Source organism: Delphinapterus leucas, chromosome 20, assembly GCF_059928025.1.
Source record: "Delphinapterus leucas isolate spDelLeu-1000000601 "Yukka" chromosome 20, BTC_Dleu_Yukka2, whole genome shotgun sequence".
NCBI lineage: Eukaryota > Metazoa > Chordata > Mammalia > Artiodactyla > Monodontidae > Delphinapterus > Delphinapterus leucas.
In genome coordinates this window covers 15,382,940-15,408,043 of record NC_143148.1, presented here as the reverse complement: position 1 = coordinate 15,408,043, position 25,104 = coordinate 15,382,940, and the positions used below count along the sequence as shown (strand labels likewise).

Genomic DNA, 25,104 nt, shown 5'->3' with positions numbered 1-25,104 from the left:
CATCTTCTTTATCCATTCCTCTGTCAATGGAAACTTAGATTGTTTCCATGTCTTGGCTGTTGTGAATAGTGCTGCTGTGAACATAGGGGTGCATGTATCATTTTGGATTAGAGTTTTGTCTAATCCAAATGCCCAGGAGTGGGATTGCTGGATCATATGGTAATTCTGTTTTTAGAAAAACTGTTAGAATTAATAAATGAATTCAGTAAAGTTGCAGGATACAAAATCCACATACAAAAATCAGTTGCATGTCTATACACTAGTAATGAACACTCAGAGAAATTAAGAAAAAAATCTCATTTACAAGTGTATCAAAAAATAAAAAGAATAAAATACCTAGAAATAAATTTAACTAAGGAGGTGAAAAGACCTGTACATTGAAAACTATAAGACACTGATGAAAGAAATTGAAGAATTCACAAATAAATGGAAGGCTACTCCATTTTCATGGATTGGAAGAATTAATATTGTTAAAATGTTCATACAACCCAAAGTAGTCTACAGATTCAGTGCACTCCCTATCAAAATTCCAAGGCATCTTTCAGAGAAATAGAACAAACAATTCTAAAATTTGTATGAAACCTACAAAAGACCCTAAATTGTCAAAGTAATCTTGAGAAAGAAGAATAAAGCTGGAGGCATCATGCCTCTTGATTTCAAACTAGATTACAAAGCTGTAGTAAAAATAGTATGGTATTGGCATAAAAACAAACACATAGATCAATGGAACAAAAGAGAGCCAAGAAATAACTGTGCTTTGCAAATAAGTCCATCTGTACCATTTTTCTAGATTCCACATATAAGTGATATTATATGATATTTGTCTTTCTCTTTCTGACTTACTTTATATGACAATCTCTAGGTCCATCCAGGTCAATGCAAATGGCATTACTTTGTTTCTTTTTATGGCTGAGTAATATTCCATTGTATATATGTACCACATCTCCTTTATCCATTCCTGTCGATGGATATTTAGGTTGCTACCATGTCCTGGCTATTGTACATAGTGCTGCAATGAACACTGGGTGCATGCATCCTTTTGAATTATGGTTTTCTCCAGATATATGCCCAGGAGTGGGATTGCTGGGTCATATGGCAGCTCTATTTTTAGTTTTTTAAGGGACCTCCATACTGTTCTCCATAGTGGCTGTACCAATTTACATCCCCACCAACAGTGTAGGGGTGTTCCTTTTTCTCCACACCCTCTCCAGCATTTACCATTTGTAGATTTTTTGATGATGGCCATTGTGACCAGTGTGAGGTGATACCTCATTATAGTTTTGATTTGCATTTCTCTAGTAATTAGTGATATTGAGTGTCTTTTCATTTGTTTTTTGCCCATCTGTATGTCTTCTTTGGAGAAATGTCTATTTAGATCTTGTACCCAGTTTTTGATTGGGTTGTTTGTTTTTTTGATATTGAGCTGTATGAGCTGTTTGTATATTTTGGAGATTAATCCCTTGTCAGTTGCTTCATTTGCAAATATTTTCTCCTGTTCTGTGGTTTGTTTTTTAACTGAGATATCCCTCCTCTAACCCTCTGTTCTTCCTCCCCAGGTGTGATTGTAACATAGCTTTATTTTAGAATTTTCCTTTATTATCATCCAGTGGATTCCCTTAGGATCATCCCTTTGATTCCCTTAACTCCTCCCCTTTGAATTTGTTTTGATTCTCTTCTGTATTTGCATGCCTTGGATACTTTTGTATACCTAGACTGTTGGATCTCTTGCCTTCCTCTTTCTTGATTTGTTTCCTTATTATTCTGAAGCACATCTTTCAAAAGCAACCAAGGGAAGGATGCAAAAGAAGTAAATAGAAAGTATATTTTGTGAATCCTTTCATGAATAAAAATGTTTTCATTTCACTCTCCTAATTTGATTGATAATTTGACTGGAGATGTCATTTTAGGTGGAAAAACTTACTTCAACTTTTTAAAGGCATTGCTCCGAGGATTTCTAAAATCTTCTGTTATCTAGTGTTGTAGAGAAGTCTAAAACCCATTCAGGTTCTTAATTCTTTTAAGTGACCTGTTTAATCTCTTTGGAAGCTTTTAGCATTTGTTATTTATTTATGATGTTCTAATATTTCATGTTGAGGTATCATGATGTTGATTTTATTCTTTCATGTACCAGGGCACTCACTTATTCCAGAAACTAAAAATCTCTGAAATTTTCTTCTGTAATTTTGTTGATCATTTGTTCCATATTGTTTTCTCTTCTTCTCTGTTCTCTATGTTTCAATGTTTATTGATCATTTTTTATGTCCAGTGCTTGGTACCATGTCTGACACATAGTAAGAGCTCATTAAATTTTTTGAATGATTGAACACTCGTAATTCAGATCTTAAATTTTTTGTGCTACCTCTAGAATTTCTTTTTCTTTTTTTTAAATTGAAGTATAGTTGATTTACAATGTTGTGTTAGTTTCTGGTGTATAGTGAAGTGATTCAGTTATACATGTATATATACATATTATTTTTTCATATAGTTCTCTGTGTTATACAGTAGGACCTTGTTTATCTATTGTTGTTTATCTATTTTATATATAGTAGTTTGTATCTGCTCTTTTTTCTTTTTTCTAGTTTCCATCTCTCTCTCTCTCTCTCTCTCTTTTTTTTTTTTTTTGCGGTCTGCCGGCCTCTCACTGTTGTGGCCTCTCCCGTTGCGGAGCACAGGCTCCGGACGCGCAGGCTCAGCGGCCATGGCTCACGGGTCCAGCCGCTCCGCGGCATGTGGGATCTTGCCGGACCGGGGCCCAAACCTGTGTCCCCTGCATCGGCAGGTGGACTCTCAACCACTGCGCCATCAGGGAAGCCCTCCATCTCTCTTTTTATGTTGTACTTTCTGTGAGGTTTTATTAAGTTCTCATCTTTGTATTTTTATTTAAAAAAACATTTTCAGTATTTCTTTTTCTGACATCATTCTCTATGGAATTGCTATATAACATTGTTTTTAGAAGCATTTTCTTTCCTTTTTTTTTTAGAAACATTCTTCTTTTGAATTTTGGCTTTTTTCCCTCCATTGTCTCTCCTGTTTCTGTTTGTGTATTTTAAGCTCTTATTTTTTGTTTTTGTTTTTAATTAATTTATTTATTTTTGGCTGTGTTGGGTCTTCGTTGCTGCACACTGACTTCTTCTAGTTGCGGCGAGTGGGGGCTACTCTTCGTTGTGGTGCACAGGCTTCTCATTGCGGTGCCTTCTCTTGTTGCTGAGCACGGGCTCTAGGCACACGGGCTCCAGTAGTTGTGGCATGCAGGCTCAGTAGTGTGGCTCACGGGCTCTAGAGCGCAGGCTCAGTAGTTGTGGCACATGGGCTTAGTTGCTCTGTGGCATGTGGGATCTTTCCGGACCAGGGCACGAACCTGTGTCCCCTGCATTGGCAGGCAGATTCTTAACCACTGCACCACCAGGGAAGTTCCTTAAGCTCTTATATTTAATGTTTTCCTGAAATAGCTAGTGACTCAAAGCTATTTGCTCATATAAAACTGTGGCATTAAAAAGCTGATTTGAGCTTGTTTGTGACAGGATTTGTAGATTTATTGGTGGTAGTTACTGTAGAGTGATCTGCCTAGAACAGTTCATTGGCTGACACCACCTATCAGGTCTTTTCTCTTGGACTGATTTTCTCCAGAATGGGATCCTCTACTTTCTTTCTGGAATTAATAAAATAAGCGTGGCTGCCCGATTCTTGAGAATTTACTGGGTATAGTGGACTGTGGAATCAGCCTGCTATATGGAGTAGGTTTGAGAATGTGAAGTCTGTCTATTTCTTACAGACTTTCAAGTATTTATCCTTTTTGCAACCCTTATGCACCCTAGTTTCAAGGGTACCTGGTGTTTGCATTCTTGAAAATATCTGGTATTCTACAGTAAGACTAATCTGTGACTTAGGTTTCAAGGCTCAAGGTTAATACATCATTTATTACTATTCCATCTATTCTCTAGTTTCCAAATTTTTGTTGATGCTTTTTTCCCCACTCTCATTGTCCTTATGGAGTTTCTTCTTTTGTTGAATCTCATTACTATCTTTAGTGGCACTTCATGAAAGAGCAGTAATAAATGCATATATTCAATGTGCCATATTTGCAAAAAGTGTGTCCTTTTTATTTTTAATCAGTTAAGTTTTGGGCCACGTTGGGTCTTTGTTGGTGTGCGCAATCTTTCTCTAGTTGCAGCGAGCGGGGGCTGCTCTTCGTTGTGGTGTGTGGGCTTCTCATTGCAGTGGCTTCTGTTGTTGCAGAGCACAGGGTCTAGATGTGTGGGCTTCAGTAGTTGTGGCACCTGAGCTCAGTAGTTGTGGCTCAACGGGCTCTAGAGCACAGGCTCAGTAGTTGTGGCACATGGGCTTAGTTGCCCTGTGGCATGTGGGATCTTCCCGGACCAGGGATTGAACCTGTGTCCCCTGCATTGGCAGGTGGATTCTTAACCATTGCGCCACCAGGGAAGTCCCTGTCCTTTTTCCCTAGAGGAAATTTTTAGACATTTTTCATTAAGGAGTATATATTTAAATACTTTCTTATTGAGTCAGTCAGTAAATACTTGATCTTCCAATATGTACCATGTACCATGCTCAGAGTTGGATACACATTGATGAAGACAATAGACATTTTCCTTGACTTCACAGAACTTAAGACCTATTGAAGGAAAAGATAGTAAATGAACCTAAATAAGTATGTAATTACAAATTATGAAAATCGTGTTAAGGAAGAGAACAGAGTGCTAAAAATACAATTACAAGGAGAGTGTAATTTGGTCATAGGATCAGAGAAGACCTCAAAAAGTATGATCTTTATGTAGAGATTTGGAAAATGAGTAATAGTTACCAAGGCCAAGAGTAAAAGAAAATACCTTCTATACATAAGGAAAAGTGCCTAGGAAGGTCTAAACAGGAACTAATAATTAGGAGCATTTGAAGAACTATAAAATAGGACCAACGTGGATGGAGCTTAGAAACCAAAATGGAGCATAGTGTGAGATTTGGTTGAAAGGCAGGCAGGAACCAGATCATTCAGAGTTTTGTAGACCACATTCAGGAGTTCGGCTTTTATTGTAAGAGCAATAAAAGGAAACCACCAACGGATTTTAAGCACAGCATTGGCAGGCTAATGCCATTCTAGTGACATGGATTCAAGACTACAAACCTCAAGTGGAGAAACTAGGTTGGAGGCTATTCCAGTATTCCAAGGGAGAGATATTTCATATTAGGTATTATATTGAATATAAAGGGAAGAGTGTCAGGATATATTTAGGAACAATATTAAACAGTATTTGCTAAATAATTATATGAGAGTAAGATGAATAAGATGGTACTAGAATGATCTTCACTTTTTTGGCTTGAGGTTTTTCCTCTGGGTCCATAGTGTGGTCTTCAAAACACTTCACTTGCCTAACATCCGTATTTTTATATGGAAATTCTTCCATAATATTATCTCCCAAATACTAAATAATTATTTAATACCAAGTATTTTTTCATGTAGTATTCCCAGTCCTCACAATGATTATAAGAGTTAGTTATCATTCCTGTCATATAGACAGACAGTTGGGGGCTCAGAAAGATGAACTAATTTGCCCAAGGAAACAAAGCTTGTAATTAACTGAGTTTGAGTTCAAAACTCATACAACTGAATCTTGTACCTCTGATCTTTCAATAGCAATACACTGCCTCCCATTATATTCTTTTCACTTCTCTTTGAACCTACAAATGCCCTTCTTGTCAGTTGGTCATCACTACTACAGTGCTTGTGCACTTGTTAAGTCCTCTCCTCTTTTTTCCTAAGTTCAGAATTACAGAATTCCAAGGCATAGTATTTTCATCAAACCCCAAGCATATACCACATCGAGCCACAGAAAATCCTCCCTATATAATACTCATGCTAGGTTCATTCAGCACCTGACTTTTCTTAAGGTACTCTCCCATCTGGATTGCCACCTTCTATTTCCCTGTCATTGGTTGAAGAGAACCTAAGCCTCTAGTTACTTAATCTAGAATTTTCAGCAATGATGGAAATGTCTGATATTTGTGATTTCCAGTATGGTAGACACTAGCCATATATGGCTATTTCTAACACTAGAAATGTGGATATTGTCACTGAGGAACTGAATTTGAATTTTTATTTCATCTTAATTATGTTAAATTCAAATAGACATATATGCTAGTAGCTACTGTAATGGACAATACAGATCTAACCAGGGCCTGGCAAACTTTTCAACAGGCCAGATAGTAGGTATTTTAGGCTTGCAGTCAATGTGGTCTCTGTTGCAACTGTAGCTCAAAAACAGCCGTAGACAATACATAAGGGAATAAATGTGGCTGTGTTCCAATAAAACTTTACTTATAAAAATTACTGCAGGGCTGCAGTACATAGTTTGCCAACCCCTGAACATTCTTCCTTAGACATATTCATTTAATCCTGACAACCACCCTATTAAGTGGTATGATCATTCCCCTTATTTTACAGTTCATGCTGTGTGCCGCTTTTATATGTGTGTTTGCATATGATGTGAGATTTTGTGTGTGTGTATGTATGATTAGAGCCATCCTATAACAAGGGAGTCTAAGGCATCTGTATATTTAGCAAGCTCCCATAAGTAATTCTGATATAGCAACGTTTAGAAACCAGTTGCTTACTTACTGTCCTCACCTTACTATGTCATCTCTCTTCACTCTTCTTTTCTTGTCCATTTTTTAAAATTTCAGTTTAATTCTCCCATTTTAATTGAAGTTTTATTTCTCCCAAACAAGAAAAATGTGAGTGATTGCTTTCATATTTTCTTTCAGTCCTGGAGTCAAGATGTGAGACCAAGAAATTATTTCTGAAGAAGGAAATTTATGAAATAGAGTCAGCCCAGTGGGAAATAATGGAAAGACTTACAAGACATGACCTTCAGTGCTCTAGTTTCAGAGATGATTGGGAATGTAATGGCCAGTTTGAGAAACAACATGGCTCTCAGGAGGGACATTTCAGTCAACTGATATTCACCCATGAAGGCATGCCCACTTTTAGTCAACATCCATCCTTTACATTACAGCAAATCATTAGTAATAAAGAGAAATACTGTGCAACTAAGGAATATAGGAAAACCTTTAGACATGACTCACAGCTTACCACCCATCAGATAATTCATACTGTTGAGAAACCCTATGAATGTAAGGAATGTGGAAAGGCCTTTAGACATCCCTCAAGACTCAGTCATCATCAGAAAATTCATACTGGCAAGAAACCCTTTGAATGTAAGGAATGTGGAAAAACCTTTATTTGTGGCTCAGACCTTACTCGACATCACCGAATTCACACTGGTGAGAAACCCTATGAATGTAAGGAATGTGGAAAGGCCTTTAGTAGTGGCTCCAACTTCACTCGGCATCAGAGAATTCACACTGGTGAAAAGCCCTATGAATGTAAAGAATGTGGGAAGGCCTTTAGTAGTGGCTCAAACTTTACTCAACATCAGAGAATTCATACAGGGGAGAAACCCTATGAATGTAAGGAATGTGGCAATGCCTTTAGTCAGAGCTCACAACTTATTAAACATCAGAGAATCCACACAGGTGAGAAACCCTATGAATGTAAGGAATGTGAAAAGGCTTTTCGTTCTGGTTCAGACCTTACTCGACATCAGAGAATTCATACTGGTGAGAAGCCCTATGAATGTAAGATATGTGGGAAAGCCTATTCTCAGAGTTCACAACTTATTAGTCATCATAGAATTCATACTAGTGAGAAACCCTATGAATATAGGGAATGTGGGAAGACCTTTAATTATGACTCACAGCTGATTCAACATCAAAATTTGTACTGGTGATAAAACATAGAATATATGAAATGTGTGCAAATGCTTTTATTTACAGCTCAAAACTATTAACATCAACTATTTAACAAAAGAAAATTTATCTCTATATTAATCCCTCTAAATAGAATAAGGTAGAAACATCTTATTTGCTGACTACAGCTTGTTCAGCCCAAGAAAAATCATGTAGGAGAAACACCCTATGAGTAGAATACGTTTTGGAAGCCATTTAATAAAAGCCCCTATTTCCCTTGCCATCAGGTAATTCAGTCTAGTAAATACTCAAAATGACATCAGCACTTCTGGCACCTTTCTAACCTTATCTTAAACATCAGAGAATACATGCTGAAGTGTAATCCTGTGATTTTCATTTTATTTTCCCCCCAATTTGTCTATAGTTGTAATATTCTTAATCTTTTAATCCATTTAAATGTATATAACTGTAAAGTCCATCTGTGTATATCATGGTTTATAAAATATCTTTATTTTTAAGATAGCTTTAATACCCAAGAGCAGTGACCTCTTTATTTTTGAAGATAGCTTATTCCTTTTGCTCTTTACAAAATTTAGATTTTCTTGTTGTAAAAACGTTCATGTAATGACTTACCACTCAGTAAATAGAGATCCTTCACTATCTTCATGGTGTTTTCCTTGTGTTGCTGTAATATCATTTCATCAAATCCCTATTGATAGACATTGTAGTTTCCTCCAGTGTTTTTGCCATTATACACAGTGCCCTGACAGGCATTCTCCCTAGGTATATCTTTGTGTCATGTCTTTTATTTTAATTGCAGAAATAAAGCCTCAATATATATTTTCCTTATAATAGGTTTAAACATTACAAGTAAGGCCTTTGACCACTATCCTTGTACCCGTATCCCTCCTTGTTTAGTATTTATCCTTCCTGAGCATTTTTCTATGTTTTTATACATATATGTTTTGGTAGAAATTATAAAATGGGGATAATTATAATACCTACCTCATAATTTTGTGTGAGGATCAAATAAAGAGACACAAAGTGCTTAGAATCGTGCCTGTCATATAATAAATAGATACCCACAGAATGTTGGTCATTGTTAATTGTATTCATCGTTGTCATTATTAGTATTATTTGTTGAAAAGCAACTGTTTCTACAGACCTTACTCAACATCAGACAGGATACATAATTGAAGAAAGACCCATTGAAGGTAATGAATTAAGAAATTTTCCATTATCACTTACTTCCTATGGAACATGAAGTAATCCTGGGTGTTGGTGGGGAAAGTAATGTGTGTAATGAGTAGGAAAGGCTGTATTCAGACTGGTATCCTTTTCACTACATCATATAATACCTAATATAAAGACAGATGATAATATAGACAAGACATTGGTGACACTGATGAAAAAGTATGAAAAGACAAACAGCATTATGTTTGAAAATGATTATGCATATGTACATAAAGAGAAACCTTATAGTGACTGATTTTAAATGTTATACTGAATACAGTACTTCCAATACATTTGAAAACCTAAACAAAATTATTTTTTAGGAAAATAAAAATTACACTATTGACTCAAAGAGAATTAAACTCTTGAGAGACTCATAAACAGGGGTAAAAGGGGAAATTTAGCATGAGATATAGTAGCTATTACTAATGAAGCATCAAACCCAATTTCTTTTCAGGCAGAACTCTTTTTAAAAAAAATTGGGGTATAATTGATACCAACATTATATTAGTTTCAGGTGCACAACATAATAATCTGATGTTTGTATACAGTGGAAAATGACCAGCGTAATAAGTCTAGTTAACATCCGCCACCATGCATACTTACAGAATGTTTTTTCTTGTGATGAGAACAGGAAAGACTTTATCAAGTATTCAAGGAACTTTTTGTTATATAGAAGTAGACATCTCATAACATACTCTAACATAAGCCTGATGTTAGATAAGGATTAGGAGAACACAAACAGGAAGCTGTTTTTCAGGGTCATCCATGAAGATATATACAAGCATACTAAAGAAAATAGCAAACTGTAGGTATCTATTAAATGAACAGGAATGAACCTGCATTGGGACAGTAACTGAAGAGGATCCCCAGTGCCCAGTTCCAGCTAATGAGTGCTATGAGAAAATGCAGGCCTTCTTTTGCCAGCTCTTCTGACTTTTGGGAAAATCCAGAAATCTACATTTTTTTCAGTGTGTGATAGCCCTTGATTTTTTAAATGGCAGCTAGGGTTTTGTTTGGTTTTTTTTTAAACGTGGTATGGACCAAAGATATATTGACGCTGCAAGTAGCAAGTGACCCATAGCTTACTTTTGTTCTGGACACTAGAGCAATGAGTGTGCAAAAGGCTCACAGGAGGAGTTTTTAATAGTGCAAATCCCTTAGCCCCAAGGAGACTTAAGGGTGGCAGGGGAATAGTGAAATACAAGATAATTTACCTGGAATTTCTTAGATGTGAAAAGTATTTTCAGAGATAAAGTAGCTAAGCTCCAAATACAGTTTCTTTTTAAGGACTTGATCCAGTCCCATATTTTCTATATGCAGGTTTTTATTTTGGCATCATGTCGTTTAAAAACTAGGGTATATTTTATATGTTGTAATCCCATTCTTGAGCTATATAACTATACACACGCAGCTGAAAATAAGAATAAAGAGTTAACCTATTGAGCAAAATAGGTTAGCCAGACCATCACTCTAGCAGCAAATATGTCACTGGAATTATGCATTCTGTTTTAGACCAGGGGTCAGCAAACTTTCTGTAAAGGGCCGGAAAATAAATATTTTACCCTCTGTATGTCACACTATTTCTGTTGCAACTATTCACCTCTGCCATTATAGTGTGGAAGCCTGCTAAAGTTTCTTAAGAAATCCTGAAGTTTAAAAAAAAAGTCCCACAGCTTAGCTTTGCTTAGGTTTAGGCTAGTGTTTGAGATGGGCATTTACTGCGCCTCAATTTTCATGCTCAGCTAGCAGCTTCCTACATTGAATGGTACCATTCTGTGGAAGGAAAATCCATATATCCAAAGTTACTATAGATCTGTCCTTCTATGCCCCACTCTCTTTTTTCTTAGACCCCATATTAGAGGACTTTAAAAAACAAAACAAAACATTGAGCTACTTTATTTTTTACGAGGTATGAAGGAGTAAAATATTTAATAATCAATTTGAGATAAGTAGAGTGAGCAACATATCTGCAGATGGTAGAATTAGTAAAGAGGCTGTTTTATTCTAATATTCTGCATTACACTAAAATGAGAACTAAGTGAAATTTTATATTCTTTTGTCATTTTAAAGTCATTTATTGAGTTCCTCATCTAAAATTACAGAAGTAATGCATTTGCACTTGAACCAATGAAACAATGCCAGTAAAAAGAAAAAAACAGTATCTCTGCTCCTCTCCATTCCTCACTCCCTTCCCCTTTGTCTGTTTCCTTCTGAGTAAGGTCTAAACCTCGTGTATCTCCCCCATATACTTCTTCAAGCTTAAACAGTAACACAAATAAATTATTTTAGTATTTTTTACCCCCCCAAATGGATGATACTTTATACATTTCTCTGTAATTTGCTTTTTTACATTCAACAGTACACTTTGGATTTTCTTTCAAGTCAGTAAATGATGATTGAACTTAGTTGTTTTAATGCTTACAGTATATTCCACAGTATGCTTATACCAATACCTACTCAACTACAGTATTTCCCCAGTTGTGATATTTCATATTATCTCCTTTGCCATTTAAAATTAGTGCTGCAATAAACATTCATATATTATATTCTTGTCTATTTATTTTATTTCTATAAAATAGGTTTCCCAAAACATTTCCAATGTTTTCCATGTTTCTTAGAAAATTTCAGAGGACAAGAGGATAAAGGAAAAAAGTGCAGGTTTTCATATATGTGTTTATGTGGGTGTGTACACACACAGATTTAACACTTAATCCATCTGGATTGATTATTATATATGGTGTGATATAGTATGTTGGCTTGTTCTCATCCAGAAATAAAGCCAATTATGCCAGGAACAATTATTAAAGTATTGAACTATTAAACTATTCATCTTCTACTGAATTAAAACACTATCTATCATATATTAAATGCTCATATCCTCAGACCTATTTGCCAGCAATCTTTGATTTATACTTTTCAGTAACTTATTACTTGTAAATAAAAATACATATAATTACATAGTTTTTATTTGAAAATAAAGACAAATGTTTCTTCATTAGAATTAAAATTTTTTTTAATCCAGTTCCAGTAAAAATCCTCATTGGGATTATATTTTGAATTATTAAGTTTAAATATAGAGTATCCCAAATGAATGCATCATTGACACTGGCTGGATATTCATTAATATATATGTATGTCTTGAAATTTCTTTGAGAGCTCTTCATCCTCCTTACTCTCTAATATCTTTATAATGTACATATAATATATATAGTCCTTAAGGTATGCTAGTAATAATTGAAAGTTTAACATATTTTATTAGGGTATTGATTATAAAGAGATAGATTCTTTTGATCTTTTATAATGTGCAAATAAAAGATATACCCATCTCACAGTATTACACCTATTTTCTTGTCTTATTTCATGTTGTAGACCTGATGACAGTGGATTTTGAGCAGGACTTCTTTTTTAACAGATTTTCCCCATTTTTACAGACTGAAGAGTTGGATTTTGAGGATAATTTCTGCTTCCTGTTTTCATCCCTACTCTTGTTTGTGTGTCATAAGAGAAATGATTTATTACCTTGGTGAAATGTATTAAAACACATAAATTACCTCCCTTTATTTGACCCTGAATTTCTCATGTTTCCTGGGGCAGGCTATGATTCTCTATGCTGACTCTGCAGACCCTTTCCTCTGCTGGTATACATCCCAATATCTAGAGTTTGAATGAAGTATTAGGTTATGCATTTTAACTCCAGGTTCAAGCTGCCTCTTTCAATAAAGCATTACCAAAAAAATGACTTATTTCTCAATCAGTCCAGAAATCAGGATGAGAGAGTTATAGCTAATTATCACCCACAAAAAATTTTTCTATAGCCATTTTTGTTTTATTTCTAATTTTAATGAAAACACATTAGTTACAGTCAATATGTTTTACATTTTATTAATTTGAGTGGATAAAGAATTCATTCAAATGGTTTTCAGTTGCTCATGGAAAATCTTAATGTGCTGAAGAACAAAGATACAGAACCAGAAACAATGCTCCAAATGATGACATAGAGCTTGTGTGGTGAGATCACCACTGCTGCTGCTGTACACAGAATCCCCAGCTTACACTACTGACACCATGAGTGCTGGGCTCTGGATGTTCCTGCTACTGCCACCTGTGTACCTGGGGTTACCCATCACCCAGATGGAATTTCCACAGTCCTTGTTCCTTTGTACTATCAGCTTGCTGTTTGGAGAGGAGTGTGTTTGAGTGCTGAAGCCTAGGTTCCATCCCTGTGCATTAGCTGCTGGGGAGACAGATACATTTTCAGATTAGTGAGGATCAGCCTCTGCTGCTTTTATATTTATTTATTTATTTTTGGCTGCGTTGGGTCTTTGTTGCTGTGCGTGGGCTTTCTCTAGTTGTGGCAAGTGGCATCTATTCTTTGTTGCGGTGCGCGGGCTTCTCATTGCAGTGGCTTCTCTTGTGGCAGAGCACGGACTCTAGGTGTGCGGGCTTCAGTAGCTGTGGCAGGTGGGCTCCAGTACTTGTGGTTCGCGGGCTCTAGAGCGCAGGCTCAGTAGTTGTGGCGCACGGGCTTAGTTGCTCCTCAGCATGTGGGATCTTCCCGGACCAGGGCTCGAACCAGTGTCCCCTGCATTGGCAGGTGGATTCCTAACCACTGAGCCACCAGGGAAGCCCCCAGCCTCTGCTTCTTAAAGACGGATGTTTCCCATCATAGCAAGTGTACACATGAACTGGGCAGCCAAATGAATGGCCAGCGTTTATAAGATGGCATCCCATTAATCATACATAATTCTTCCCACAGCTGAAAATGAAAACCTCATTTAAAATAATATGGCCATTCCCCCACTCAACTGAAAATGTGCTGGGTAATGTCTATACCTCTTCTCTATCTGTCAGGATCCTTTGTAGACATTCCGTAAACTTTGTCTTAAGTGGTAACAACCTACATAGAAGAAAACGAGTAAAAAGAAATGTAATCATAATATATAGGTATATATAAATTAGATAGATGCTCCAGTCTTCTTCTCTGTAAATGACAGTTGTGACACACTCCCTTTTAATTTAGTAGATTGGGGAGTTTTTATAGGTAAAGTGACCTAAAGCTTTATGAAAAAAGGATCTGAATCCTTGTTGGTTATTATAGTTTTCTATTAACTTTTACTACTGGAAATGATTTAGAAGTAGGAGTTGACCCAGGGGAATCTTTGTGTTCTATCCATGTTCCATTTGGAAATTTCAAACCTATCTTTCCCTTGAGAGCCAGGATCAATCAGCCTGGCACACACCAGCCTACACCCTTCTTCTTCTTCCACCCCAGCCTTTGGTCTGTTGTCCAGGGTCACAAGGAGCTCTAAATAGCCAAGTTATAGGCTCACTTTACATTGTATTGGAATCACTGTTGTGTCCACTGGTGAAAGTATTTCTTCATATATTCTCTACATTATCCTTAGACGATGTTTTTGATATTTAGGTTTGACTTTCAGAATATGCTGAGATTTGATTATAATTTATGGTCTCGATATAAGGGGAGGGGAGCATGAGAAAAGTAACACTATTGCAAGATAACTACATCAGACAAGATCTTCAAACAGGTATCTCTATTAATGCATCTTGGCTTAAAGTTTAGGTTGTCTGCTAGTATAGTTACATGAATTGCTTATTGTTTGTATGATATAATTTAATTTCAATTAATTAAATTTCAATTTTTTTAATTTCAATTTTTTGTATCCTTAAGTTATAGATGTGTTTTCTAAACACAATATAGTTGCATTTTTAAAATTCAATATGACATTCTTTGTCTTTTAAATAGAGTATTAGATCTAATTTATTCAATGTAATTACTGATATATTTAGCTTTAAATCTACCATCTTTAATCTTTTGTTTATTTTGCCAATTCTATATTCTTTTTTCTCTTTGTTCATGATTTTAAAAATTGTCATTTTGTTTTTACCTCTATTATTGGAAATTCTACATACTATTTCTATGCTTTAAGGGTTACTTCAGAAAATATGCATACTAAAACTTATCAAGGTCTAAAACAGTTCATATCTTTATTCACTCCCATGGCAATAGAACATACTTAGAGTACTTTAGCTACATTTATCCACCCATATACCAATGTAGATTATTGTTTTCTTGCATATTTATTATCTTTTTTAACCTCATAGACATAATTTTTTATAGTCAATGTTCATTTACATTTGCCCCCATAATTCCTATATTGCTTTTCATTTATTCTTGTTTCTCAACACTTCCATTGGGGATCATTTTCCCTATGTCTCATTATTATTTTATCTCAGTGGATAGTATTTTATTTCAGCTATCATTCCACTCTCCTAACTTTCATTGCTACTGTGAAAAGTCAGCTGTCAGTCTAATGGCTAATTTGAAGGTAACTTATCCTTTCTTGTTTGCTGTTTTAAGATTTTCTCATTGTCTTTGATTTTATGCAGTTTCTCCATAATGGGTCTAGGTTGAAGGATTTGAGTCAATGGTTTAGAGACTGTCATCATCTTTGGGAATTGTTCATTTATTGTTTCTTCTAATATTGAAGTTTAGTTGCAACTCCAACTCTATCTGGCATATCTTTAAACTCTCTTTTATATATAGCCTCATTTTGTCTCTCTGTGATAGATTCTGTGTATTTTTATCTTCCTTCCAGTTAAGTAATTCTCTTTTCTGTTTTGTCCAATTTTGTGCCCAACCTGTACAATAAGTATCTAATTTCAGTTATTGTACTTTTCCCATACGAAAGTTTTACTTTGTTCTTTTTCAAATCTGTAATTTTTATAGTTCCCTACACGTATTTTAAAGAAATAAAATCAAGGTTTAAACATAAGCAAAGTTCTTTGGTAACTTGTATCTATGATTCAAATGAAAGCCTGCCTATTGTCACTATCTTGTGTTTCTGCTGGTTCTCTTTCATAATACCTTGTTTCACTGAGGGCTTAGTTTCTTTTACCACATGCTTCTCATTGACCTTGAAAATAATTATTTGTGAAGATTCCCTGAGATCAAGAAACAATTAATATTACTTCTGCCAGGAAGATAAGGGTACCTGTTGGAGATTACCTTAAACCATGTTCAGGGCTTGAATTCCTGTCCCATACAGGCTTTGTCTACTCAGACTCTAAATATCCTTGAGGGCTAGTAGGCATGATATCTTATGCTTTTAGAATTCCAGTGTTTGTTCATTCTCTGTGTAACTGGAACAGTTTTCCAGCAAATACAAATGTTTTCAGGCTTGAGTGGCTTTCAACAGCACTGACTTTTCTCCTCCATGTTTACATGCTGTGAAGGAGGAGAAAAGTTATAATTCCTGAGACTCTGTTGTTCATCATTGTTGTTTTTTTTAATCTTTTTTTATTGCAAAAATAAAACACACACAGAAAAACCACAAAAATACACCCAAATGAATTGTTATAAGACAAATACCCCTGTAACCATCACTCAGGTCAAAAAATAGAAATTTACCAGATAAGTCAGAAATTCCTCCATATGTTCTGTCCCAATCATTACCTTGCCCTGTCTCCAAAAGTAACCACTACCACTCTCCTAACTTTTCTTCCGTGTGTTATTTCTTCCTTGTGTTTCTTTATAATTTATCCATTTGTACATCTCTAAACACTATGTTTTACCTTACTGCTTTTTTTAATTTGACACGTCTTTTAAGTTTCTTTTAACCTACAATATTTCTCCATATTCATATGTTAATAACTGTTTTTTAGTTTTGCTGGGTATAAAATATTTGGCTCATATTTTCTTTCATTGAGTATTTAAAATATGCTAATCCATTTTATATTTCTAAATATACTGTATTTACTGTCAAAATGTCTGATGATAATCTGATATTTTTTTTTCCTTTTAAAAGTCACTTATGGACTTCCCTGATGGTGCAGTGGTTAAGACTCCATGCTTCCAATGCAGGGGGCATGGGTTTGATCCCTGGTTGGGGAAGTTCCACATGCCAAGCAGTGCAGCCAAAAAAAAAAAAAAAAAAGGTCACTTATATTTATTTCTCCCTAGGTGCCCAAATAATTTTTTTCTTTTCTTTAAAGTAATTTTACTAATATGACTTGTAGTTTGTTGTTCTGAATTGATATTCTCAGGTACACCATCTACTTTTTCAATATGCAATTGCAAATCTTTTTTATATCAGTATTATTATTATTATTCTAAGTTTTTAGTATTCTGTTCCTTTGCTTTTGTTTTCTTCTTCAGGAACTTCTGTTAATATGTTTGATCTTCTTTGTCTGTCTCCAATATTTTTCTCTGTCTCTCAAGTCTTTTTAAATTTCTTTCTTCATTTCTTTCCAATTTTAGAAATTTTCCTAATTTTTACCTTCTATTTCTCTTAGGCATTTCTTGGTTTAGTCATTGTTGTATTCCTTCTGGTTGAGTCTATATTTCCTTTTTTTAAAAAAATTTTTATTAGAGTATAGTTGATTTACAATGTTGTGTTAGTTTCAGATGTAGAGCAAAGTAAATTAGTTATACATATACATAAATCCACTCTTTTTTTAGATTCTTTTTCCATATAGGCCATTAGAGAGTATTGAGTTCCCTGTGCTATACACTAGGTCCATATTAGTTATCTATTTTATATATAGTAGTGTGATATATCAATCCCAATTTCCCAGTTTATTCCTTGCCCCCCATCCCCTGGTAACCATAAGTTTTGCTTTATACATCTGTGACTCTATTTCTGTTTTGTAAATAAGTTCATTTGTACCCTTTTTTTAGATTCTACATATGTGATATTATATGATATTTGTCTTTCTCTGTCTGACTTACTTCACTCAGTATGGCAATCTCTAGGTCCATCCACATGTTGCTGCAAATGGCATTAGTTTGTTCTTTTTATGGCTGAGTAATATTCCATTGTATATATGTACCACATCTTCTTTACCCATTCTTCTATTGATGGACATTTAGTTTGCTTCCATGTCCTGGCTATTGTAAATAGTAAATAGTGCTGCAATGAACATTGGGGTGCATGTATCTTTTCAAATTATGGTTTTCTCTGGGTATATGCCTAGGAGTGGGATTGCTGGGTCATATGGTAGTTCTATTTTTAGCTTTTTAAGGAGAGTCTTTATTTCTGAAATGACTTTTATTTCTAATTCTTTTCTGAGTTAGTACCCCATTTCTGATTTTTTTTGGTTCTAATTTATATTGTTCTTTCATATTTTGTATCATTTTCTAAATGCAGTATTAGCTCATTTTGAAATAGTCAGTTCCAATTTTGATCTTTCTGATATGCTTTCATTGTCTGTAAGGATGTTATTGCATTCCTTATTCTCTCTCTCTCTCTCTTTTAAAATAGTAACTTTTATGGAGTTGGCCTGATACCTTTCTGTTACTTATTTTTATATAGTAGTTTCCCTGAACCACTTTAGAAGGAGGTTTGATTCAGGGTAATTTTTTATACCTACAGAGCTGTTTCTGTAGGCTTCACACAGTGTTGAAAAAGAAATACACACACACACACACACACACACACACACACATATATGGCCTTTCTGACACTTAATTGCTCTCTTCTTCCCTCCCACTTTTATCTGGACCTTGACTTCGATTCTGTTTTCCCTGTCCAGCTCAATTATGATTCCCCATTCTTTGCATTTTCTCCTCAGGGAGGAACTTTCTCCTGGAAAGAAATTTGGGCTGTCTACTTTGAAAGTTCTCACAGACAAAGCTTCACAAGCCCCTTCAGATCTTCCGTCGTGGACAACTTGCACTCCTCTCCCATTGGTATGTGCAAAACTGCATCCCGTTTCAGCTGTTGTTCTCAACTTGGCCCACTCTGCTTTCCAGTGAGTATGTTTTGGTGTTCTCTTGCTTTCAGGTTACTTCAGATGTCCAATTACTTGGCTTGCCTTCCTTCTTCATAGATGCACAGATTCACCATGCAGGTATTGCATTATGATTTTTCCCTATCTGCTTTTATTTGGGGATTAATGGGTATGTTATCTGTATTAGTTTGCTGGGGCTGTCATAACAAATTACCACAGGCTGGGTGGCTTAAGCAACAGAAATTTATTTTCTCACAGTTCTGGTTGCTATTAGTCCAAGATCAAGATGTCAGGAAGTCTTTTCCTGCCTCTTTCCTTGGCTTGCAGATGGCCACCTCTTCTCACTGTGTCCCCACATAGCCTTTCCACTGGGCCAGCACTTCCCTAGTGTTTCTCAGAGTATCCAAATTTCCTCTTTTTATAAGAAGAGACTGGATTAGGGCCCACACTAATCATCTTAATTTAATCATCTCTTTAAAGCCCCTGTCTTCAAATATGGTCACATTCTGAGGTACTGGGAGTTAGGGTTTCAACATATGAATTTGAGGGGAGGTGCAATTGAGCCCATAAAATTGTTTCATCCAGTTTTACTTAAATGTTGCCAATAGGTTTTTGGTTTTACTGGCTGCTTGCTCTATATTTATGTGGGGATTTGGGACGATTTAAAAACTTTGCTAATGTAACTCCTATTTTTCTAGAATCTTTTTTACTTTTTATTGGCATTGTTTAATCAGCTTTATTGAGGTACAATTTACATGCAGTAAAATTCACCAATTTTAAGTGTACAATTTGATGACTTTTGAAAAATGTATACAATCATGTAATTGTTACCACAAGCTGATTTAGAATGTTTCCTTCACTTCAAAGAGTTCCTTCAGGGACTTCCCTGGTGGTCTAGTTGTTAAGGCCCCATGCTTCCAATGCAGGGGATGCAGGTTCGATCACTGGTTGGGGAACTAAGATCCCACATGCCGTGTGGCACAGCCAAAAAAAAAAAAGTTCCTTCATGCCTTTTTGTCATCAACCCCTTCCCCAATCCCTGGCCCTGGCCTCTGGTAGCCACTAATCTACTTTCTGTCCACAAAAATGTCAACTTTTCTAGAATTTAATATAAATGGAATCATACAGTACATAATTTATTATGTAAGACCTCTTGTATTTAACATAATTCTTTAGAGATTCATTCATGTTGTTCTGTGTATCAGTAGATTATCTAATTCTTTTTTTCTTTCTGAGTAATACAGCATTGTACGGAAATACTCTGATTTGTTTATCCCTTCACTAATTGATGCACATTGGGTGGTTTCCATTTTTTGGCAGTATGAATAAAGCTACTATGAACATTCAAGTGCAACTCTTTGTATAAACAGGTATTCATTTCTCTCGGGTAAATAAAGTCATATCTGAGTCATATGCTGAGTATATCTTTAACTTTATAAGAACATTGATATCAATGTTCGAGAGTTCCAGTTGTTCCATAAACTTGCCAACACTTAACATTTTCAGTTAAAAATTTTAACCATTTTAATGAGTGTGTAGTATCATCTCGTTTTAATTTACATTTTATTTATATTTTAATTTACATCTCACTGTTTTAATCTACTAGTGATGTTGAGCATCTCTTCATGTGGGTTTTTGTTCTATTTTGTTTTGTTATGCCATTCACATATAATTTTTGGTGTAGTATCTGTTAAATCTTTTACCAGTCCTTATTGGGTTATTTGCCTTCTTATTGTGTCATGAATTATTTGTATATTCAAGATACAAGTCCTTTATTAGACATATGGTCAGCAACTATTTTCTGCCAATCTGTAGCTTGATTTTTCATTTACTTAACAGTGGATTTTGTTGAGAAAATGTTTTTAGTTTTGATGAAATCAATTTATCATTTTTTTTCTTTCATGGTTCATGCTTTTTACATCCTATCTAAGAAATATTTCCTAAACCAGGGTAACTAAGATTTATCACTTTTATTTTTAAATGGATTGAAAGAATTCAGGTTTGGGCAGTGAATAAAAAAGAAGCTCAAGTCATAAGTTTAAGTAATATATCAATTATAATGAAAATATGGGAGTCAGGGAAGACTACTCTATAATAATAGTCTATGGTATGAGCATATCAAAATTCATTTGTCCACATTTTTTTGAGACTTCAAACACAATTGTTTAATTACTTGGGGTTGCTTCCCCCATACCTTCCAACACTAGGCAACCACAAATCTATTTTCTGTCTTTATAGATTTGCCTATTCAATATGTTTAATGTAAATGCAATCATATAATATGCTGTCTTTTGTGTCTGCATTCTTTCACAGAGCATGTTTTCAAGGTTCATCCATGTTGTAGCTGTGTCAGTACTTCATTCTTTTTATGGCTGAATAGTATCCTGTTGTATGTATACTACATTTCATTCCTTCATTCATTAGTTGCTGGACATCTAGGTTGTTTTCACTTTTTGGTTATGATTAATAATGCTATGAACATTCATGAAATTTTTCTGTGGACATATAGTTCATTTCTCTTGGGTATATATATCTAAGAGTGGAATTGCTGGATTGTATGGTTATATGGCTTTAACAGTTCGAGGAACTTCCAGACTGTTTTCCAAAGGGCTGCACCATTTTATATTTCCACCAGGAGTGTATGAGTGTACTGATTTCTTCACAGCCTTGTCAACAATTGTTATTATCTGTCTTTTTTATTACAACTATCCTAATACATAAAGTGGTATCTCATAGTTTTGACTTGCAGTTCCCTGGTGACTAGTGATGTTGAGCATATTTTCATGTGCTTATTGGCCTGTATATATCTTCTTTGCAGAAACGTCTATTCAGACATATTGTCCATTTTTAAGTTGGGTTGTCTTTTTACTGTTAAGTTGTAAGAGGTCTTTATATAGTTCTAGATGAAAGTTCCTTATCAGATATATGACTTGTAAAATTTTTTCCCATTCCGTGAGATGTCTTTTCACTTCCTATTTTTTATTTATTTATTTTTATTTTTTTAATTAAAAAAAATTTTTGGCTGCATTGGGTCTTTGTTGCTGCACATGGGCTTTCTCTAGTTGTGGTGAGTGGGGGCTACTCTTCGTTGTGGTGCATGGGCTTCTCGTTGTGGTGGCTTCTCTCATTGCAGAGCATGGGCTCTAGGCATGCGGGCTCAGTAGTTGTGGCACGTGGGCTCTAGGGCACGTGGGCTTCAGTAGTTGTGGCGCACGGGCTTAGTAGTTATGGCTTGCAGGCTCTAGGTCACAGGCTTAGTAGTTGTGGCACGTGGGCTTAGTTACTCTGTGGCATGTGGGATCTTCCCAGACCAGGGATCGAACCCATGTCCCCTGCATTGACAGGCAGATTCTTAACCACTGCACCACCAGGGAAGTCCTCTTTTCACTTTCTTTCACCAGTGTCTTTTGAAGCACAAAATTGTTTTTTAAATTTGATAAAGGACAATTCACATATTTTTTCTTTTATTACTTGTGCTTTTAGTTTCATATCTAAATCATTGCCTAATCTAAAGTTTCACAGATTTACAGCCATGTTTTCTTTTAGATGTTCTATACTTTTTAGCTTTTATATTTAAGTATTCGATCAATTTTGAGTTACTTTATGTTTATGGTGTGATGTAGGGGTCCAACTTCATTCATTTCCATGTGAAAATGTGGTCTCAAGATGATTTGTTGAAAGACTATTACTTCCCCTATGGAATTGTTTTGACACCCTTCTCAAAAATCAGTTGATTGTAGGGCTTCCCTGGTGGAGCAGTGGTTAAGAATCCACCTGCCACTGCAGGGCACATGGGTTTGAGCCCTGGTCCGGGAAGATCCCACATGTCGTGGAACAACTAAGCCCATGTGCCACAACAACTGAGCCTGCGCTCTAGAACCTGTGAGCCACAACTACTGAGCCTGCATGCCACAACTACTGAACCCCGCGTGCCTAGAACACATGCTCTGCAACAAGAGAAGCCACCACAATGAGAACACCGCACACTGCAACAAAGAGCAGCCCCCGCTTGCCGTAGCTAGAGAAAGAACGTGCAGGTACAAAGACCCAGTGCAACCAAAAATAAATAAATTTATTTTTAAAAAATCAATTGATTGCAATCTGAGGGTTTATTTCTGAATTCTCAGTTCTATTCCATTGATCCATTGATCCTTATACCACTATCATACTATCTTGACTACTGTAGTGTACTGTTTTGTATTTAGGAAATGTGAGTCCTCCATCTTTGTTCTTTTTCAAGATTGTTTTGACTATTCTATGTCCCTTGTATTCAAATATGAATGTTCAGATCAGCTTGTCAACTTATCAAGGAAGCCAGGTGGGATTTTTATAGGGATTGCACTGAACCTATAGATCAATTTAGGAAATTTGCCACTTTAACAATATTAAGTGTTCTGACTCATGAACATGAAATGCCTCTCCATTTATTTAGATTTTCTTTAATTTCTTTCATCAATACTTTATAGTTTAAACAGTATAAGTTTTACACTTATTTTGTTGAAGTTATTCCTAGATATTTAATTTTTGATGCTATTACAAATGGAATTTTTTCTTATTTTCAATTCTGATACTCATTGCAAGTCTATAGAAATACAATTAATCTTTGTATATTGATCATGTACCCTGAAAATTCTTTAAACTCATTTATTAGTTCTAACAGTTTTTTAGTGGATTCCTTAAGATTTTCTATACACAAGACCATGTCATCTTCAAACAGATAGTTTTAATTCTTCCCTTTTATTCTTATTTTATTTTCTCTTGCCTAATTGCTGTACCTATAACCTCCAGTACAATGTCAAACAGAAGTGGTGAGAATAGACATCCTTATCTTGTTCTTACTTTTAGGAGGAAAGCATCCAGTCTTTTGGCATTAAATATGATGTTATCTGTGAATTTTTTGTAGAAGAACATTATCAGGTTGAAAAAAAATCCCTTCTATTCCTGGTTTGTTTAGTATTTTTGTCATGAAGGGGAACTGGATTTTGTCAAATGCTTTTTGTGCATCTATTGAGATGATTGGGACTTTTTTGTCCTTTATTTCATTGATATGGTGTACTACATTAATGGATTTTTGAATGTTAAATCAATCTTGCATTCCCAGGATAAATTCCACTTGGTCATGGTGTATATGTATAGCTGGATTTGGTTTGGTAATACTTTGTTGAGGAGTTTTGCATCATATTCATAACAGATACTGATTTGTAGAATTTGTTCCTTGTGATGTCTTTTTCTGGTTTGAAATTAGGCTAATATTGGACTTAAAGCAAAGTTGGGAAGTATAACCTCCCCTTCTATTTTTTGGAAGAGTTTGTGAAGAATTGGTTGTAATTTTCTACAAGTTTGGTAGAATTCACCAGTGAAGGCATCTCAGCCCGGTCTTTTCTCTTTGGGTAGTGGTTAAATTACTAATTCAATCTCTTTATTTTTTATGAAACTATTCAGACTTTCTGTTTCTTCTTCAGTCAGTACTTTATGTCTTTCTAAGTATGTTCCAATTTCACCTCAGTTATTTAATATATTGGTATATAATTGTTCATAGTATTCCTTTATAATTTAAAAAAACTTTTGTATGGTCAATAATGATGTCCTCTTTTTCATTCCTGACTTTGGTAATTTGAGTCTTTCCTTTTTCTTAGTCAATGTAGGTAAGAGTTCGTTAATTTGGTTGATCTTTTCAAAGAACCAACGTTTTATTTTTTATTATTTATTTATTTTTGTGGTACGCAGGCCTCTCACTGTTGTGGCCTCTCCCGTTGCGGAGCACAGGCTCAGGACGCGCAGGCTCAGCGGCCATGGCTCACGGGCCTAACTGCTCCGGGGCATGTGGGATCTTCCCGGACCGCGGCACGAACCCGCGTCCCCTGCATAGGCAGGCTGACTCTCAACCACTGTGCCACCAGGGAAGCCCACCAACATTTTATTTTTGTTGATTTTCACTTTTGTTTTTCTATTCTCTATTTCATTAATTTCCACTCTAATCTTTATTTCCTTTCTTTTGTTTCTTGTACATTTAGTTTGCTCTTCTTTTTCCAGTGCCATAAGGTAGAACTTTAGATTTTTTTTTTTTTTTTTTTTTTAGGCTGTGTTGGGTCTTCATTTCTGCGCACGGGCTTTCTCTAGTTGCGGCGAGCGGGGGCTGCTCTGCGTTGTGGTGCGCAGGCTTCTCATTGCAATGGCTTCTCTTGTTGTGGAGCAGGGGCTCTAGGGGCGTGGGCTTCAGTAGTTGTGGCACACGGGCTAAGGAGTTGTGGCTCACAGGTTCTAGACAGCAGGCTCTAGTAGTTGTGGTGCATGGGCTTAGTTGCTCCATGGCATGTGGGATCTTCATGGACCAGGACTCGAACCCGTGTCCCCTGCATT

At 35.6% G+C, this 25,104-nt stretch overlaps 1 protein-coding gene across 4 annotated transcripts in view; it reads left to right on the top strand.

The window, feature by feature from the left end:
* Positions 1–25,104, top strand: part of ZFP82 (ZFP82 zinc finger protein) — a 96,584-nt gene that overhangs the window by 25,123 nt on the left and 46,357 nt on the right. For 3 of the 4 annotated variants that reach the window (XM_089902294.1, XM_030761378.2, XM_089902295.1), the window contains one exon: positions 6,775–24,641. In XM_089902294.1, coding sequence (XP_089758420.1) covers positions 6,775–7,799 — 1,025 coding nt within the window. In that variant the 3' untranslated portion in view covers positions 7,800–24,641. Of the gene's footprint in view, positions 1–6,774; positions 24,642–25,104 lie in introns of those variants that run through there. The other variant, XM_089902296.1, reaches the window with a different exon arrangement.